Here is an 18,529-nt window from a genome sequence, read left to right on the forward strand (position 1 = left end):
ACACACACACACACACACACACACACGCATCCTGTTATTGTGCTTGGTGGGCACAGACTTGGGTTCACCCCACGCTTTTCTGGTCCTCAGGGCATGGGGGCAGCACAGGGGCCCCTGGATGCCCTCCTGGAACCCAGCCCCCTCCATATCGGGCAATCTCTGTTCTCCTGGGTGCTTGCCAAGGGACCTTGTAGGATGGACAATCCCTGCAGCTCAGCATTTCCCCTCCCATCCTGCTGTGGCCAGGCCATGCAAATGTCTGAAATAGTACTGGGGTGGGGAAAGATTTAGGCAAAGCGTTAGCAGGGATTGGGGGAAGTGGAGGAAGGGAGGAGGGAGACCTTGGACATGGTCCAGTCAGCAGGGGTGAACTCCAGCCCAGGGAAAGGAGGCTCAGGGCCCCTACCTTGGGCTGCAAGGAAGCAGCATCTGGACCAGTGAAAAGCCACTGACTGCAATCTATACTCTTGCCTTCTTATACTGAGCACTTATAGGTGCCTACTGCATAGAAAGCACTATGCCAGGGAGTAGGGAAGAGAGGATACACAGATGATATGCCCCACCATCAAGGAGCTCACTGTCTACTAGAGAGACAGAGATGGGTATAGACATCATTATAGGGACTTCCTTAGTGGCACTGTGGTCAAGAATCCGCCTGCCAATGCAGGGGACATGGGTTCGAGCCCTGGTCCAGGAAGATCCCACATGCCGCGGAACAACTAAGCCCGTGTGCCACTACTGAGCCTGTGCTCTAGAGCCCACGAGCCACAACTACTGAGCCCTCATGCCACAACTACTGAAGCCCAGGTGCCTAGAGCCCGTGCTCTGCAACAAGAGAAGCCACCTTAATGAGGGGCCTACGCACCACAACAAAGAGTAGCCCCCACTCGCCGCAACTAAAAAGAAAGCCGGCACGCAGCAACAAAGACCCAATGCAGCCAAAAAGTAATTAATTAATTAATTAATTAAAAAATAACTGTAATCAAAATTCTAGTGATAATGACAATAATGGGTTTAGAATCCAATCAAGCTGTTTTATTCCACGTATTTTGCAGAGAGTGTATATGTGGTTAGAGCAGACACCTGAAGCCAATTTGGGCACCACAAAAAGGGCACATGGGCTACAAACAGGGAGCCGTGTTCACTATAGATGGAAGACAGAGATTCCAGACAGCCTTTTGGAGCCACACTCCTCCTGGACTCCTGGCCTCATTTGCTGGGTCTCTCTCATCCTGCTCTCCACCTGTGGCTGTGCCCCTTGGGAGTCCCCAACAGGGTCCTCCAGGGGCCACCAGCCTGGGTGCTCCAGTTACCCAAGGCCCAGGTTGAGGGCTAAGGGGAGCAATATACTTCCCCACCTGTACCCTGCTTGTGACACGCTAGCATTTCTACCCAGACTCGTAGAGCAGGAGAACCTCATTCAGCTGGAGGCGAAAGGCAAAAAACCAAAAACAAAACACACTTCCCTGCCTCCTCCTCCACCCATCCTCCTACCCCCCACTCCCACCTGGCCTGGGTTCAAACCCCACTCTTTCACCTACAAGTTATGTAACTTTTAGCTGGTGCTGGGGAGGAAGAAAACTTTCCTCTACCCTACTAGGTTCTTCTGGCTTGTTTAAGAATTAAATTGAAACAAGGCAGATGAACAGGAGGAAATCTAATTTCGTACGTATGGGAGTCTCACATACATGGGAGTGTCAGAGACAGAAAGGTAAAATGAGGTACTTACGCCATCCTGAGCTAAGGAGTGGGCTAGGGGCCTGGGGCTTCCAAGTGCAGGAGGCGCGTTCACGGGACGATAAGTGTTACCGAAGCAGGTCTGTTTACCCAACACACAGCAAACCAAACCCTGAGATGCCAAGATGTGCGGCAGAGGAAGAGTTTGTTCACAGGAAGGCAATTGAGGAGACGGGAAAACAAGCCTCGGATCCGCCTCCCCCAAGGCGAGGGGGTTGGGATAGCTATGGAACAAGCAGGTGGGCTTGGCACGGGGAAAGGTGATTGGAGGCAGGAAAAACGTGAGGTAACTGGTGCTCTGCACAGGTGTATCTGGGTTACATGTTTCTGCATATTCAAATATACAGGCACTTAGCGTGATCTGAGGGTAAAGTTTTCCAGTCCTCTGACGTCAAAAGGCCATTCAACATACACCTCTGCAGGCCCAGTTTTAGGGTTGGTGGTCCCAACCAGCCTTAGCTGGCTTGCACTGGACCAGAACTAGCTCCAAGTTCCTGTAAGACAGTCGGGTTACGTGAAGCTGGGAAGGTATGCAATTAAAGAGAACAAAAGGGAAAGACAGAAAAAATAACTAAAGCAAGCTTAGTCAGTGAAGGCAGCTTACAAGCAGAGGGGTTTTTACAAGCTGTTCCCCTGTCTGTTGCTCTGAAAGACAAGCGCAAGAATTCCTCTTAGCTAGCCATCAGCTTTCATTAACTCTGTGAGGTACGGTTTCACAAGAAGATGAGCAGATGTTTGGTAATTAGGTGTTTGTCCTGCCATATAGATGGTGCCACTTAGATAAAATTTACCTCTGGGAATAACTCTTTCTCTGGGAAAAATCCCCAATTTAAATTCCTGTAGTTAGTTAAGGGAGGAGCAGTAGTTTCTCTCGAGCCCACAGGGTCTCTACTGCCTTTAGCTCAAAATAACCCACATGCCAAAGTAGCACATCTTGGGGGGGGGGGGTCTGTTCTGAGCTCTACACTTGTCACTTAACCTCCCTGAGCCTCAGTCTCAACCTCTGTGAAATGGGGACAATAAAACCTACCCCATGGCGTTGTACGAGGATCCCATGAGGTGATGCATGTGGAGTGCCGGCATAGGGCCTGACCCATGGGAAGCCCTGGTCAGTGCCAGTTCTTGTCAGTAACACAGAGACACGCAGACACAAAGACCACTCACGTGGTTACGTAAGAGGATGAGGCCAGTACTGAACCCAAGTTCCGCTGCTCACCGCTCAAAAGGCCAATACTAGGGGGACAAGTGTTGGTGGGAAAGGAACGTCTGCTTGATTCAGCAGTCTTCATCTGGCAGGGGTCGGCTTCCTGTAAAAAGAACTTAGGAATGTGTGTCAGGCCTTTATCTGTGTCTTCAGGGAACTGGGAGTTCTGTGCCTCTGCTCTGTGGTTGGTCTGTCATCTAAACTGTTACCAGTTTCCCAGCACAACAGCTAGTCTTTGTTTTTACATCTTCATGTTTCCTAACCATTAACTCTTAAGCCAGCCTTCTGAGTCTCAGGGGAGGCCTGGGAGACGAAAGCTTTGCTACAAACAAGAGGCAGGTGGAGGACATGGGTTGGGGCTGGTGGGGGGAAGGTCTGTCCCAGGAAGGCCCCACAGGACCCTGCTTGGTCACAGTTACACTCACACACCGCAGAGCCACAAACACTGAAGCCCAAAGCCGCAGAAAGTTCACACCCCAACACACACAGAGGCACACAGACCTGAGGGTCCCAGGGAGCTGCCCTGTCCAGGCTCTCGCTCAGCTTCAGCAGCCCCAACCTCACCCTCTCGCCCCAGACAGAAGCCATCTGGCTGGAGCTGGATCTGACCCACTCTTCTGAGAGAGCTGGCGACATCACAGGGAGCCCTTTAAGCCCCTTTCCACTGTGCTGTGCTGGTGGAGGGGTCGCTGCCTTGCTTCCTGCAGACACTCTGGAGTCCCCAGCCCCAGGCAGGAAACTCTACCACCCACTCCTTTATTTTTTGATCTGGCAGAGTAGAGGTAGGAGGTAGAGCCAGGAAAGGATTTTTCATCTGTAAGACACAGACACACCCACCAAGACACAAGCAGACAGGACATAAAAGCATTATGCTTATAGCTGTCTGCCTGGCAGAGAGGGGACCCAGCACCCTCTCAGATCCAAGTCCACTGACTCCAAATTCAGGGCTTTCTACTTTATTCATTTAGCACTATCTCCACCACCATCCCCATCCCCACTGTGACCACTATCACCATCATAACTGCCATTACCACCACCATCACCACCATTAACACCATCCCCACCACCATTATCACCCCATTACAGCCACTGCCATCGCTACATCATCTTACCATCCTTGTCTGAGCAGACGGAGGAGCCCTCTTGGATCCTGACACAGCATGGAGGAAAGACCCAATGAGAAGGGCAGAAGGAGGGCGACATGCTTCCTAGGAGCCCAGGGGACAAGGCCCAGAAGCTCAGGCCTCTGCAGCATCCCTAGTTTCTCCCAAACCTCAACCCTGCTGGAGACAGTGTCTTCCCAGACAAGTCTGAGCCTCCTTCCCTGCCTTCCTCCCAACCCACAGAGAACTGGTCTCCATCAGGCAAGGTCCTCGTGGTTTCCCAGTGCCAGAGCCAGCCGTGGAGAGAGAGAAACCCAGCAGGGGCGGGGCAGGGAGGGCAGCACCCTGGCTGCACCCACGGGATTGGCCAACCTGTGCCCTCTCGGCCAGCACCTGACTTAGAAGGTTCCTCAAAGAGACAGTGGCCTCAGCCTCTGCCCTGAGCTCTGCCCATCTCAGCCATGAAGTACCCACCAGTGGGCAGAGTGGGCCTCAGGGGCCATCCTGAGGCAGCGGTGAGGTGGGAGGAAGCCAGCAGACCCCGTGCGGGGCACCATGGACGAGTTCCGGATGACCTTCCAGTTCCTGCAGTCCAACCAGGAGTCCTTCATGAACGGCATCTGCAGCATCATGGCCCTGGCCAGCGCCCAGATGTACTCCGCCTTCGACTTCAACTGCCCCTGCCTGCCGGGCTACAACGTGGCCTACAGCGCCGGCATTCTGCTGGCGCCACCTCTGGTGCTCTTTCTGCTCGGTCTGGCCATGAACAGCAACGTGTCCATGCTGGCTGAAGAGTGGAAGCGGCCACCGGGCCGCCGGGCCGAGGACCCTGCCGTGCTGCGCTGCATGTTCTGCTCCATGGCTCAGCGCGCCCTCATCGCACCCGTCGTCTGGGTGGCCGTCACACTGCTGGATGGCAAGTGCTTCCTCTGTGCCCTCTGCACTGCTGTGCCCGTGACCATGCTGGGCAAAGGCAGTCTGGCCCCCGGCCTGCCCCGGCCCGAGCTCACCCGCCTGCTGGCCCGGGTGCCCCGCCCCGAGGTCTGTGACGGCGACTGGCTGCTGGCCCGCGAGGTGGCCGTGCGCTACCTGCACTGCATCTCGCAGGTAAGGGGCCAGATGGCCTTGGGCTGGGTTTCCCCTCACAGATCGGGTCCCTCGGAAAGGACCCCATCCCCCATCTCGAAATGGGGCTTCCTCAGGACGTGGTCATATTTCCCCAAATAGATGTAGGTCCCCAGCCAGGGCTGGGTCTCCCTCCTCAGACGGAGCTCCATGGGGCAGGGGCATATTTCCCCAAAGGAGGCCAGGGCCTCCGAAGGCAGAACCATGTGTCTTCCCTCAGGTCAGTGCCACCTGGGGAAGGAGCACTGCGCCCTGTGCTGAGGTCCCCAGAGGGGACCCAACTGCTCAGCCAGCCCCTCATCCTCCACCCTGAGCTCCAGTTTGGAAATCTGGGGGAATCTGCATCCATTTCCTCTTCCAGGCCGGGGCAGTGTTGAGGCCAGTGTGTGGCTGGGCCATTTGGGTACATTTCCCTGGCAAATGTCCCCAGCTGGTGCTCCCTGCTCAGGGAGTGGGAGCTGAGGGGCCGGTGCCCCTGGAAGGGAGGCCTGAGTGAGGGGGATGCACTGTTGGGATGTGCCCCAAAGGAAGGGATGGAGGACCCACTGATGGGGAAGTCTAGAGCTCAGGTCCCTCAGCCTCGCTCCCACGTCCTCTGCCCCTCAGACCTCCTCTGCAGTTACTGTGCGTGGGGAGGAAGACCCAGGCAGGGACCCAGGCTGTCAGGGAGGGGACAGGGGGCTGGGCCTGCCCTGTAAGCCTGGAGAAACATGCATACTCTGCTCCAGCGAATCCAGACACCCCCGCTCCCCCTCCAGCCTGGACTCTCCCCTGTGGGGCTTGCATCGCCACCAGGCACCCATGTGAACCTCACGCTCCGAGCGTACAATCTGAACTCTGATTCCCTCCCAGCCTGCACCTCCTCTCCTGTGGGTACTTGTCCGTCATCCCAGGCCTCGGGGCCTGGGGCAGCTGTCCCTCCACCTGACCTTTAAACCATCAACTCATAAACTAAAAGGGCCCCCAGATGGCAGGCTGCCTGGCCTATAGACATGTTTCATTTGGCCTTCAGGGGTTGAATTCGAAATTCAATTTTAGAATTAGCTGGCATCATCTAAAACCCAGAAATTTTCCCATGAAAATGAGATTGTCCAGCGTTACTTGAAACTTCAGGAGATTCAGCCGAGCAGGGTCCACACTTCCTCATCCAGCACGTGCTCTGCACCTCCCCACCTGATGAGTACTCTGCCATGACCCACTGACCCCACTACAGGCATTTGGGTTGCCCTGCTTCCCCATCCTGATCTGGCCGAATGCTTCTCTGTGCAACTGGGGTTGACCCTGAAGCTCAGACTGGGGGAGCAGCCTTCCCCACAGTGAGTAACTGGAAGAACAGAACTAGCACCCAAGCATCCGGTGCTCTCCAGCATGGAGTTTGAGCAATTGTCCAGTTTATCTCTGTGACCCCTGAGAGCCCACACAGAGGAGGCGCTGACTGAGCGTTGCTGACTGAAAGGCAGACACTAGCAGGAGCCGGAGGAGAGATACAGGACTCAGAGGAGGAAGCGTCACTACGGGAGGTCAAGGAAGGCTTCCTGAAGGAAGAGGCATGCTTACTGAGGGCTGGTTGGCCTAATAATAGTGGCTAACAGTTACTGAACACTAACTAGGTACCAGGCACTGTGCTAAGTTTATTATCACATTTAGTCCTCAGAACAGCCCAATGGGATAGGTACTATCAACAGCCCCGTTTTGTAGGTGGGAGACACTTTGCTCCTAGTCAACCGTTAAGGACAGGCATACTTTTATTGCAATTCACTTTATTAGGCTTTGTAGACATTGCATTTTTCACAAGTTGAAGTTTCATGGCAACCCTGCATCGAGCAAGTCTATTGGCGCCATTTTTCCAACAGCTTTTGCTCACTTCGTGTCTCTGTGTCGCGTTTTGCTTATTCTCATATTTCAAATTTTTCATTATTATATTTGTTATGGTGATCTGTGATCAATGATCTTTGATGTTACTACTATAACTCACTGAAGGCTCAAATGATGGTTAGCATTTTGTAGCAATAAAGTATTTTTTAATTAAGGTATGTATATTGTTTTTTATACATAATGCTATTCTACACTTAATAGACTACAGTATAGTGTAAACATAACTTTTATATGCATTGGGCAACCAAAAACTTCGTGTGACTCACTTTATTGCAATACTTGCTTTATTGTAATGGCCTGGAGCAGAACCCACCATATCTCTGGGATACGCCTGTAGTGGAGACAGGCAAACCCATGCAGCCTATTTCCAGGGTCTGCCCAGCTAACTCCTGTGTACTGAGTGCCAGACCTACATACAGGGCATTTTACTCACGTGGTCTCATTTCCATGAGATGGGTGGGTCTATGCCCATTTTACAGAGCAGAAAGTGGAGGCCACGAGGTGCTGTCATTTGCTGTTTGTTGTCAGTGCTCTTTTCCCTAAAGGCCCTGACATGGAGTGTGCTTTGGGGGGTTGGACAGGTTTGGGAGGCTAGAGGGCAGTGCCCAGCTGACTCTCTCTTCTCTCCCCTGCAGTCACTGGGCTGGTCCTTCGTGCTGCTGACCACACTGCTGGCGTTCGTCGTGCGCTCTGTGCGGCCCTGCTTCACTCAGGCCGCCGTCCTCAAAAGCAAGTACTGGTCCCACTACATCGACAGTGAGCACAAGCTCTTCGATGAGACAGGCACGGAGCACGCCAAGGCCTTTGCCAAGGTCTGTATCCAGCAGTTCTTCGAGGCCATGATCCATGACCTGGAGCTGGGTCACGGCCATGGGGCGCTGGCTGCAGTCCCTGCTGGCTCGGCTGCTCCCACTGCCACAGACGGTGCCAACGCGGAGAGGGAGAAGCTGCGCGGCATCACCGATCAAGGCACCACGAACAGGCTGCTCAGGCGCTGGCACGAGTGCAAGCCGCCCCTGCGGCTGAGCCAGGAGGAGCCACTGGCGGGCAATGGCTGGGCTGGAGGCGGGTCCCGGCCTTCACGCAAGGAGGTGGCCACCTACTTCAGCAAAGTGTGAGCCGCAGCCAGGTGAAGAGGCAGGAATGGGGGTCTGAGGCCACAGCACCTCAGACCCCCAAACCAGATGGAGAAATGAAGGCCGCAAGTGCCAGCAGGAGGCCCCAGAGCACTCACCTCGTGCCCAGGCACTCACCTGCCCATTTGGGGCAGGAAATTTGGAGCTGGAAGGGGACCTCACCCCTCCAACTGTGACACTACCCTGGGTGGCCATGAGCAGTATTAGTCAGAAGAGTTCAGAACTGGCTTGGGGGGGACAAGCTCCCACCTGCCCAGCCCCTCCCAGGCCACTCCACCCCTGGTTCACTATCTCCTTTCAGGTCCTACGAGCATCCTTGCCCCAGCATCCACTCATCTGTGATGTTTTAGGAGCTCTGTTCCCTTATGCTCAAGGCTCAGGGAGTGGGAGAGTGTCCAGCCATCTCATGAAGCAGGAATCCTCTGATTTGGGCCAATCTCCTGAGTGAGGCTGAACGGGCCAAGGTGGGCCATAACGACATGACACAGCCTCATGTGGTCACAGGTGATAAGACAAGATGCCAGAAGCTAGGTACACTTAGGAGAAGCCAGGGTGTGTCTCACCATGGAGTTCACGCGACATCATCAAGGTGGACCGCACATTTACTTAGCACTGGGCACAAAAGGCCCCGTGTCTTAGTCTGTTTGAATCGCTATAACAAATATGGCAGACTGGGTAGCTTATAAACAACAGAGGCCTCTCTCACAATTCTGGAGACTGGAAGTCCAAGATCATGACGCTGCCACGGTCACGTTCTGACGGAGGCCCTCACTGGTTGGTAGCCAGTGCCTCCTCACTGTGTCCTCATGTGGCGGAAGGGGCTAGGGGGCTCTCTGGAGCCTCTTTTATAAGGCATCAATCCCATGCCTTAAGCACCTCAAAGGCCCCCCTCCCTGATACCATCACCTTTGGGGGGCAAGATTCAACATATGAATTTTGGGGGACACATTCAGACCATAGCACATCCCATGGAGATGTCCTTGGAGACTGCCCTGACACACCCCTCACATCAGAAATCAGACCATCCCCAGAGCTTGAGCATTTAGAAAAAGAAGCTGATGCCTTCCCATTTTCTCAGAGACTACCCCCCACCCCCGTGGAGGGGGGTCTAAAGTGCTGAGAGGCTCCGCCCTGAGGTGGGGATGAGGGTGGAGGGGTGGGAGGGGAGCTGCCTAGGGCGGAAACAGCACAGACTCCAGAGTGAGAGAGAACTGGGTCAAATGCTGGATCCACCAGTTACAAACCGTGTCCCTTGGGTCAGTTTCTTCATTTTTCTGTGCCTCAGTTTCCTCATCTGTACAGTGGGGATGAGGCACCTACTTCATGGGCTTGTGTGAGCATTAAATAGGTGAGGTGTGTAAAGTGCATGGCTCGTGGTAGGCACTCAGTTTCTGGCGGATAATGTGTGTATCAATTTCCAAACCTGAGGTCTTATCCTCCTCCTCCCCCTGGACGTAGGGGGAGGGGACGTAAGGAACTGGAGTTACCTTTGTCGAGGGGGAAGCTGAGGGCCGAGAAGATGAGCTTCTTGCCTCCCCCCACCCCCCAGACATCTTTGAGACTAAGTCCCACTCATCTAAGAATTCATCTTGATCTTGATCCCTGTAACATTGTGTTAATAATTTCCATTCTTCCTTAAGCATCCTTCCCTCTAGTCCCACTTCTGAGACCCAGTCTCCCTCCCTTTATTTGGGAAGAGGGCGAGACCTGGAAGCCAAGGTGGGCTGGAGGGCTCCTCCAGGAGGTGGGACTTGCTCTAGGGGAAGACTCAGATGAGTAAAGACCGGGGGTGTGTTGGCAGCTGCGGGGTGGTGGGCTCCAGTGGGAAAAGCCAGCCCAGACGTATTGGGGGGTACAAAATATGAAGGAAAGAGTAAAGCTTTGGGTCAGACAGACCTGGGTTCAAATACTAGGGCTGTAGGACCTGTAGTTACCCAATCCCTTTGACCCCCAGTTGTCTGTCTATAAGACGGATGTTACAAAGACCTGCTTTTTAGGGTTATAGTGAGGTTAAAGGATGACTTTTGAGGAAGAATCGGGAACTTTGGCACATGGTAGGATGTGAAAAAATAAACACTGGTCCTTTTCTCTTCATTCCTGCATGTGAACAAGCCCAGCTCAGGGAGACCAGCATGTCACTCAGCAGTTCCATGTTCCCAGAACCACAAGCAGTGCAGAGCAGACAGGGGTCTGGGGGAGGTTGGGGGGGTCTCTCCCTTGATCCTGGGGGCCATCTAGACTGTCCTTGGAAGGGCTCTCCCTTTCAGCATTCCTGACCCATGGCTTTTCAGCCTCAGCTTGCATACTCCCACAGACGGGGAGCTCATGACCACTTTCTGGGACAGGCTGGGCGGCTCTGATTGTTACAAAGGGCTTCCTTGAGAAACCTGCCTCCTCGTAATTTCCACCTACCAGTCAGAGATCTACCCACAGGGCCTTAGAAAATCCCTAGAGTCCAGAATTTTCTCATCAGTGCTCCTGATTTGAAGCAGGACCTGGGGAGCTAGCTGAAGTACAGACAGAAGAGCCGGCAGGGGGAGGGTTTGCTCAGAGAGGGGCAGGACGGCTCTGAGGGAGAAGGGCCAGGACAGGCGAGGGTGCGCCTGGCTTTGCGCACCCCGCTAGGAGGCAGCGCCAGTCTGGTGGCACCTCTCCCCTAACCCTGCTTGGGACACGGTTCTGGCAGCTTCTGTCGGTGGGGGTCAAGCAGGGGGTGCTCCCGAAACCGGCCTGGAGGGCAGGCCCGGGCCAGATCTGGCTGAGGCCCCCTTCCTGGCCTGGAACTGGTCCCACTGGCGTGGAGCCTCAGAAGGCAGGCGAGCTGCCGCAGTCCCCTCCACTTCCTCTCCTCCCCCGCGCTGCCCTCCCCACCCCACCCCCACACTGCCTGGCGCCCGCCTGGAGGCTGTTTTTCCACTGGCTGGCGTGAACCATCCATCTTGCGGGTTCTGCCTCTTTCCTGGAGTTAAACTTTTCTGAAGACACCACAAGCCCCAGGCCCTGCTGGTCTCTCCGGAGCAGAAGCAAAGCAGGAGGGAGCCCGCCGAGGGGGCGGGCTGGCCCATGCCCAGGAGCTCCAATGTCCTCACCCCACTTGCCCAGCTCCGTGGAGGCCAAGGCCACCGGTGCCCGCAGCGGACCCCAGGTAAGGAAGGGGAACATGGCAGGGCCACTCAGAGGCTGCCCAGAGGGATTGTCCAGGGGAGCCAGGCCCCTCGCTGAGGACCCCAGTCCCCAGCCACCTGTTTCCTGTCCTGACTGTTGCTGGTGGAGGTCCCATCCCGGGCCTGGGGGCCACGGGCAGTAGTCTCAGAAGATAGCCTGTTCCCTCCTCTGCTCACCACCCACCAGTGTTCAGGCATCTTGTACCCCATTTTGGGTGGTTTCTGAACCCAGGGGAGCATATTAGGAGCCCTGAAGCCAAGAGGGGAGAAGAAAGAGGGAGACGGGGCTGCCTTTAACCTGTTCATCCCCAGCAATATCACAAACTCTTTCCCGAGGAGTTAGGCTGGAGCCCCTGGGCCCCCAGGCAGTGAGTTAGGGAAGTCAGGTCTCCTCCTCCTGGAAACCAGCCCATCTGGCCTCCTCAGTGGCCACTCAGCTCTGTACCAGCCTGTCTGGCCGCCTTGGCAGTGATTAGGAGGGGTGGTGGTCTAGAGAGGAGGCATAGAAGGAAATATGGGCAGGTCTCCCCACCTTTGTTTGCTCCGTCCCTCCACTCCCCAGCTGCCTCTGGCCTGAGGACTTTTGTTTTTCACTCCCCGGATGGAGAGAAGAACATGGGCCACACCCCGGCCTGTGTGGGTGGAGCCTGGGAAGGGAGTTGGGGCAGAACACGGCGGGAGCCCGAGGCCATGGCCACTTCCTGGCAGGCTGCCAGCGCATCTGCTGGCCAGAGAGAGAGGGTGGTGGGTGTGGCCAAGCCTTAGCCTTCATCAAGGTTTCCTGTTGCTGGCCGGCTGGGCGGTCCCCAGGCCTAGGGACCTCGGTGGAACAGAGCTGCCGGATAAGGAAAGGGTAACGGGTGGGGAAGGGGAGGTCTGCCAAGGCTCTTGCGGATGGGCACAGAGCAGTGTTAGTAGGAAACCAGGAAAGTAGAGGGCTCCCTTAGCTTGACTCACCCTCGTCCACTTCCCAGGCCTCCTTAGGTCATGCTCGAAAGTCCTGCCCAGGCACCTCCATACTTGAATAGCTTTGAGCAGCGCACTTTATCCTCCTGAGCCCTTAGCCTCCTGATCTTTGCCAGAAGGACAGTCATCCCCCATCTGCCTCACTTCTGGGAGGCACCCTCACCCCATCTGCCTCACTTCTGGGAGGCACCCTCAGGACTGGACAGGGTGAGATGGAGGGTTTCATATACAGGGCGACTATCAGGCACTGTTTATTCCCTTTCACTTTCCTCCAGCATTCCTGAGGAGAGCAAGGACCAGAATGACTTACCCTCTTTTCACAGATGAGGACACTGAGGTCCAGAGAAAGGTCATGAAGTATGTTGAGAGCCAGGATCTCCTAAACCAGTCCAGAGCCTGAGGTCTCCAAAATGAGAAGGGTCTTGTGAACTCCAGGGATGCTGCACCAGGCTCACCACTGACTGGAGGCCCCTTCCTCCACCCCCCACCCCCCCATATCACAGGGGCAAGTCCAAGTCCCTTATCCACCAGGACACCTACTCTGGCTTTTATAGCCATGGGCTAGACACCTTGAGGACACACCCTCCAAATAGTCCTAGGTCCCCCAGCACATTAGCAGTACCTGGAATCCCAAAGGGAAAGGCAGTCAACAGCCCACAGTCCCCAATGCCACAGGGCCAGTCCTAGTCCCCACATCAAAGGAAGCTTGTGGTGATGACGAGAACCTAAGTGTCTGAGGCAGATAGAGCTGAGCTTGAGTCTCAGCTCTGCCATTCATATGTGAGCCCGATAAGCACTCACCCCAAGGAAGCCTCCACCTTCCCTACGTGCACTGGGATATCAGAGCTCAGAGCAGGATCTTGACGATGGGCAATGAGGGATGTAAAGCGCCCGACATAGTAAGAGCTCAGTGAACAGTGGCTATTCTCATTCCACCCAGGCCCTGGGGCTCCCCGAGTCTCCTTCCTTTCCCAGGCTGACTATGCAAGATCCCCTCGGTCCCTGTTTTTAGAGGCAAATACTGATCAGTCATCTACAGTCCCACAGGAAGCACCAGGCCAGCCACTGCAGGGGATCAAATGGCAAGACTGTGCCCTGCCTTCAGGGGCCTGTAGCCTGTGCGCTTTCCTAGTCCCACCAGGAGCCACCGTCCCAGTCTCCTCCTGCCTCCACCCTTGCCATCGGTCCCCCAGCTGACCCGTCACCATGGCAGCCCTGATCGCAGAGAACTTCCGCTTCCTATCACTCTTCTTCAAGAGCAAGGATGTGATGATTTTCAACGGGCTGGTGGCACTGGGCACGGTGGGCAGCCAGGAGCTGTTCAGTGTGGTGGCGTTCCACTGCCCTTGCTCACCAGCCCGGAACTACCTGTACGGGCTGACAGCCATCGGTGTGCCCGCCCTGGTGCTCTTCCTCATTGGCGTCATCCTCAACAACCATACCTGGAACCTGGTTGCCGAGTGCCAGTACCGGAGGACCAAGAACTGCTCGGCTGCCCCCAACTTCCTCCTTCTAAGCTCCATTGTGGGCCGCGCAGCCGTGGCCCCCATCACCTGGTCTGTCATCTCTCTGCTGCGCGGTGAGGCCTACGTCTGTGCTCTCAGCGAATTTGTGGACCCCTCTTCGCTCACAGCTGGGGAAGAGAGTTTCCCACTGGCCCAGGCCACAGAAATCCTGGCCACGTTCCCGTGTCAGGAGGGCCCTGCCCGCCTGTCAGGTTTCCGGGAGGAGGTCAGCCGCAGGCTCAAGTACGAGTCCCAGGTGAGCCTGTGCCAAGGGAAGCTCCTCTTCTTTCTCTCCTACGCGGTGGCTGGTGGGGAGGTGCTGGGATGACCCAGTATTAACGCTGGAGTCAGTCCTCAGGGGCTGAGCTCTCCAGGAAGTCACTAGATTGTCAGCGTTGGGCATCAGAGTTGTGTAACTATGGGTCAGCGCTTGGCGGGGCAAGGGTGAATGCCATCCCCAGTAAGAGAGTTTTAAACATTAAAGGAATGTTCTTCTTGCTCAGACCAAGCCTTGATCCCAGTCACAGATTAAGCCCTTTGCTCCAGCCAGACTGAGCACGAACCCCTGCCATCTTATGAAATATTTGCTGTCGACCGTGAGCTGATAGTGGAGTGTGGCTGGCTCAAGGGATGAGCATGTTCCTATCCCAGGAAAGGCCCCTGTCCAGCACTGAGTCAGCCTCAGGCATTGCTGACAGGAGGCGAATCCCTTGAGACAGGAAAGGGTGTCCCGTCGGGAGGCAGCAGCTGCCGCCCTGAACCTAGCCTCAGCCTTGGCTTAGTTCTGAAGGAGCTGAGTTGGTCAGGGAGAGAGGGCAAGGGCAGAGACCTGGGCAGAAGCAGAAAAACAGCTGAAGTATTCACTTAAGAGAAGCAGGGCGTGAGGGTGAGATAGGAAAGAGCAAAGATTTTCTAAAGGGCTCCTCTTGGGTACAGAAGAAACACAAGTAGGAGCAGGGCTGGGGACAGCACCAGAGGAGATGGAGCGTGGTAGACAGAGAGAAATAAAATGTATTTGATGACGCTCAAGTGCCCACAGCTCTCTGTACAGGCTTAAATGGGGAGACACAGACGACCCTGACTGTCCTAGCCCTCAACAGGCTCACAGCCAAGCGAGACAAGCATGTGGGTAATTTCAAAACAAGGCAGAGAATGATGATAGGAGGAACCAGGCCATGAGGACTCAGGGAAGGCAAAATTGCTCCCAGAAGGGATTTCTGACGGCTTCCCGGAAGTGGTATCTGGGCTGAGCCTGGTAGATTGAGCTGGATTTTGGTGGGCTCAGATGATGTGGAGGGGGCCCTTGGGGCTGCAGGAATGGCAGCTGAAATTGCAGGAGGCTAAGTCTAAGTACAGAGACGGCGTGAGCTCAAGGGAGTGAGGGCAAAGAGGAGGAATTACAGTCAGAAGGGCCTGCCGCCCTTAGAGGAGCAGAATCTGCGGCCAGGCAAGTGACAGAACCAGCTCTCAGGGGGTTGTGATGTCAGGTTCAGCCCAGCCCACACGCTCTGACCAGCTCCCGCTACTTCTTACGGGGGCGCTGGCGGTCCAGACAGCTCCTCCGTGCCTGCCCTCAACCCGCCCCTTCTCTGGCCAGCTCTTCGGGTGGCTGCTCATCGGTGTGGTGGCCATCCTGGTGTTCCTGACCAAGTGCCTCAAGCACTACTGCTCACCGCTCAGCTACCGCCAGGAGGCCTACTGGGCGCAGTACCGGGCCAACGAGGACCAGCTCTTCCAGCGCACGGCCGAGGTGCACTCGCGGGTGCTGGCTGCCAACAACGTGCGCCGCTTCTTCGGCTTCGTGGCACTCAACGAGGATGACGAGCAGCTGGTTGCCAAGTTCCCAGTGGAAGGCACACAGCCACGGCCACAGTGGAACGCCATCACCGGCGTCTATCTGTACCGCGAGAACCAGGGCCTTCCACTCTACAGCCGCCTGCACAAGTGGGCCCAGGGTCTGGTGGGCAACGGCGCAGCCCAAGACAACACAGAGATGGTCCTGCTCGCCTCCTAAGGGTCCTGTTCCCACACTCTTTGCCAATGACACTACTTGGTCCCAAACAGAACCCCATGGCCTGTTCACATCAGCATCAGAGGGGAATTTTTGAGGGGTGGGGGCGGTGGGGCACTTGTGGGATCTTAGTTCCCCAACCAGGGACTGAACCTGCACCCTCAACAGTGAAAGCGTGGAGTCCCAACTACCTAACTGCTGGGGAATTCCCCAGAGGGGATTTTTTTTTTTTAACCATAGCTTTTGGGGAAAACAGGCCAGGAAAAAGTAACACAAAGTAAAACTGGAGAACAGATGTGAGAGCTAGTAGACAACGTGGTCAGCTCCGGCAGGAAGGCTCTCAGACCTGAAGAAATTCCTTCTCCTGTTGCCACCAGCCACATGGTCAACAGCTTTGGAGAAGACCCTTTCCCAGAACTGGTCCTTAATTAACTACGATGTGGATGACCTCTGAGTGGTAGGACCCAGTCCCACCGGTCTGTGAAGCCCTGGACAGCAGAGCCAGGTGACAATGAAACTCACCAGCAGGCTCCTTGTGCGGACACTGTGTGTAACTGTATATGGACACCTGGCCCGGTGCTGCTCACCTGGGAAGCAGCCCCCAATGTACGCCTCTAGCTTTATTTTCTATAAATTTTTGATATAAAGTTTTTCTTGGTATAAAGGACTAGCTTGGTGTCTGCACGATTGGATGGACCATGCCACAGCAGGCTGGAGGTCATGGGGACAGGCCCAAATCCCATTCCTGGGGAGGGAAGAGGACAGAGACTCTGGGCAAGACTGAAATGGATGGAAGGGAAGGCTGGGGCACAGGGAGAGCCAGGTGTTCCCACGCGCAGGAAGGCCCTGGGATTGACGACGTCTTAACTGGGTTCAGTTTTCTGATTTGATCTGGGAAACAGATGGAACCCGGCCCTTCTCAGAGGGAAGCTCGGCTAAAATTTCACGAGTCAGCAGATCCTGCCCTTGCACTCAGTATGGCAGCCAAGCTCTCGTAACCTAGAGCTAGTGACCAAGAACAAGGCCAAGCCCTGCTCTGCCTCCCTCCCATGCCCCTGCCTGAGCCCCTCCACCACCTCTAAAATCTCTGATGCTCTCTCCCTTGTCCCTGTCCTGCTTTTTGGCATATGACTCAGTCACTTCCCATGGAAAAGCTCTCCAGCTCTTAGGACATTTAAAGCTCTGCCCAAGAAAACTTTAATTCCCTTAAGACCAAGCCAAAAATGAACTGGCTTCAACAACTAGCTGGGTGTGTGTTGGCCTTGAGGAACTCTAGAACATACAGGATTATTACTTATCAAGCAGAAGGAGAGACAGTCTTTCTGGGAACTTTACAGGGAGGTGGGGGTATAGCGGGCCCGTCATGTCCCCTTCTCCCTCAGGACTCGGGGACCAGCAAGTCAATCAAGGCCCTCCGCCCAGCAAGCTCTCCTCAGGGGAGCTACAGGGAGCCAGAGAAACTGTGCAGCTCCCCCAAAGCCACACAGCACGTGGATCTACGTCCCAGCCTCACAGCCTCCACAAAGGGGCACGAGGTACTAGCTGAGCTGAGGCTGAGGGAATGCCCAGAGACTCTGCGATCTAGGAGAGCAACGCGCTTCCCGGACCCTGCTGACCCCCACTAGCCGGACCAAGAGCCTGGCCAGGGCCAAAGTGGGATCCTGACCACAGAGTCCCTGGGGGTCGGCCCTCCATTCCTGCTCCCCGGGGACCTCCCATGAAGGAGAGACTCAGCTTTTCTGGGAGCCCAGGAGCCTACTGCCTGCCACCACTGAGCAGCCCCAGAAAAGGAAAAAGATGAAATAAATTGGTTCCTAAAACAAGCAAAAAGGAATTATGAGAAATCTTAAATCCTTTTTTATCTTGACAGGATTACCCCAGGGATGCTGCAGAAAAAGCAACACTTAAACAGAGTCCTCAGGCAACACAGTTTCTCAACTGCCCAGGCGCCTGAGGGTCGGCCCGGCTGGCCCACTGCCACCAGTGCCCTCGGAGCCAGCTGGCCACTAGTCCTCCCACATGGAGCTCTTAGCCTCCACGTATTCCAGGGCCTTCGCCTTTACCGCCTGCACGTCCTTCTCGGTGCCGTGTTGCTTCTCGTAGTCCAGGTAGCGCTTGAAGAAGAACTTCATTCGCTTGGGGGCCAGGCTCAGGTGAATGACACGCTCGAAGATGTCCCTGGGAGGGAGAGCAGCCAGTGTCTGCCTCTTGGTCCCCGGCCACACGATTCCTAGCTAGCCTTCACCCACTTGCTCTAAGGCTCTGGAGCCAGGCCCTCTGTTATGCAGCACTACCGCTTCTACCTTTATTTTTATTCCCTTTATAAACTCCCATCATGTCGGTGGAGAGGGAGAACACCACCCTCATTTTCCAGGGGAACAGAGATGTTAAAGGACTTACTGGTCTGAAGTCACACAGTGAATCTGGACAAAGCTAATGGGATGGGGACAGGCAATGAGGTGTGGCTCTGTGAGGAAAGCTCTGCTTAAAACTCACTGATGGGCTTGGGTGAGGCCTCAGTTCTTTCTGGACTGAAGTCCACCACCCGTCTCTAATCCTCCCTGCCTTGGGGGGATGCTGGCGGTTATCAGTGAGATCATGCCTGTGAACACTCTCTACCATGAGAGCCAGGCTCAGCATTAATTATGAGGAAAACCCAAGTCTCCTGATTCCCAGGCCTGGGGCTAGCCTACCTCCCACCCA

At 55.3% G+C, this 18,529-nt stretch overlaps 3 protein-coding genes across 4 annotated transcripts in view; 2 read left to right on the forward strand and 1 right to left on the reverse strand.

Moving 5' to 3' along the window:
- Positions 1–4,599: 4,599 nt before the first annotated feature.
- CALHM1 (calcium homeostasis modulator 1) lies at positions 4,600–8,162 on the forward strand (the record flags this gene model as incomplete). The annotated part of the gene is made up of 2 exons (XM_082854986.1): positions 4,600–5,151; positions 7,680–8,162. 2 exons carry the CDS (start codon positions 4,600–4,602, stop codon positions 8,160–8,162), a joined length of 1,035 nt encoding a protein of 344 aa, XP_082711112.1.
- Positions 8,163–11,116: 2,954 nt separating this feature from the next.
- CALHM2 (calcium homeostasis modulator family member 2) lies at positions 11,117–15,915 on the forward strand. The gene is made up of 3 exons (XM_082853826.1): positions 11,117–11,325; positions 13,350–14,071; positions 15,413–15,915. Exons 2-3 carry the CDS (start codon positions 13,517–13,519, stop codon positions 15,827–15,829), a joined length of 972 nt encoding a protein of 323 aa, XP_082709952.1. The 5' UTR covers positions 11,117–11,325; positions 13,350–13,516; the 3' UTR covers positions 15,830–15,915.
- Positions 15,916–17,708: 1,793 nt separating this feature from the next.
- Positions 17,709–18,529, reverse strand: part of PDCD11 (programmed cell death 11) — a 41,728-nt gene continuing 40,907 nt past the window's right edge. For both annotated transcript variants that reach the window (XM_082854386.1, XM_082854385.1), the window contains exon 36: positions 17,709–18,004. In XM_082854386.1, the coding sequence (XP_082710512.1) occupies positions 17,833–18,004 (172 nt within the window). In that variant the 3' untranslated portion in view covers positions 17,709–17,832. The remainder of the gene's footprint in view (positions 18,005–18,529) is intronic.

Source organism: Leucopleurus acutus (genome assembly GCF_964270905.1).
Source record: "Leucopleurus acutus genome assembly, chromosome: 14".
Lineage (NCBI taxonomy): Eukaryota > Metazoa > Chordata > Mammalia > Artiodactyla > Delphinidae > Leucopleurus > Leucopleurus acutus.

Bases quoted from the DNA above. Each gene is read 5' to 3' on its own strand.
- CALHM2 (XM_082853826.1), top strand. From the start codon at position 13,517: ATGGCAGCCCTGATCGCAGAGAACTTCCGCTTCCTATCACTCTTCTTC. The intron at 14,072-15,412 runs GTGAGCCTGTGC...TTCTCTGGCCAG, and splicing joins GGCTCAAGTACGAGTCCCAG to CTCTTCGGGTGGCTGCTCAT.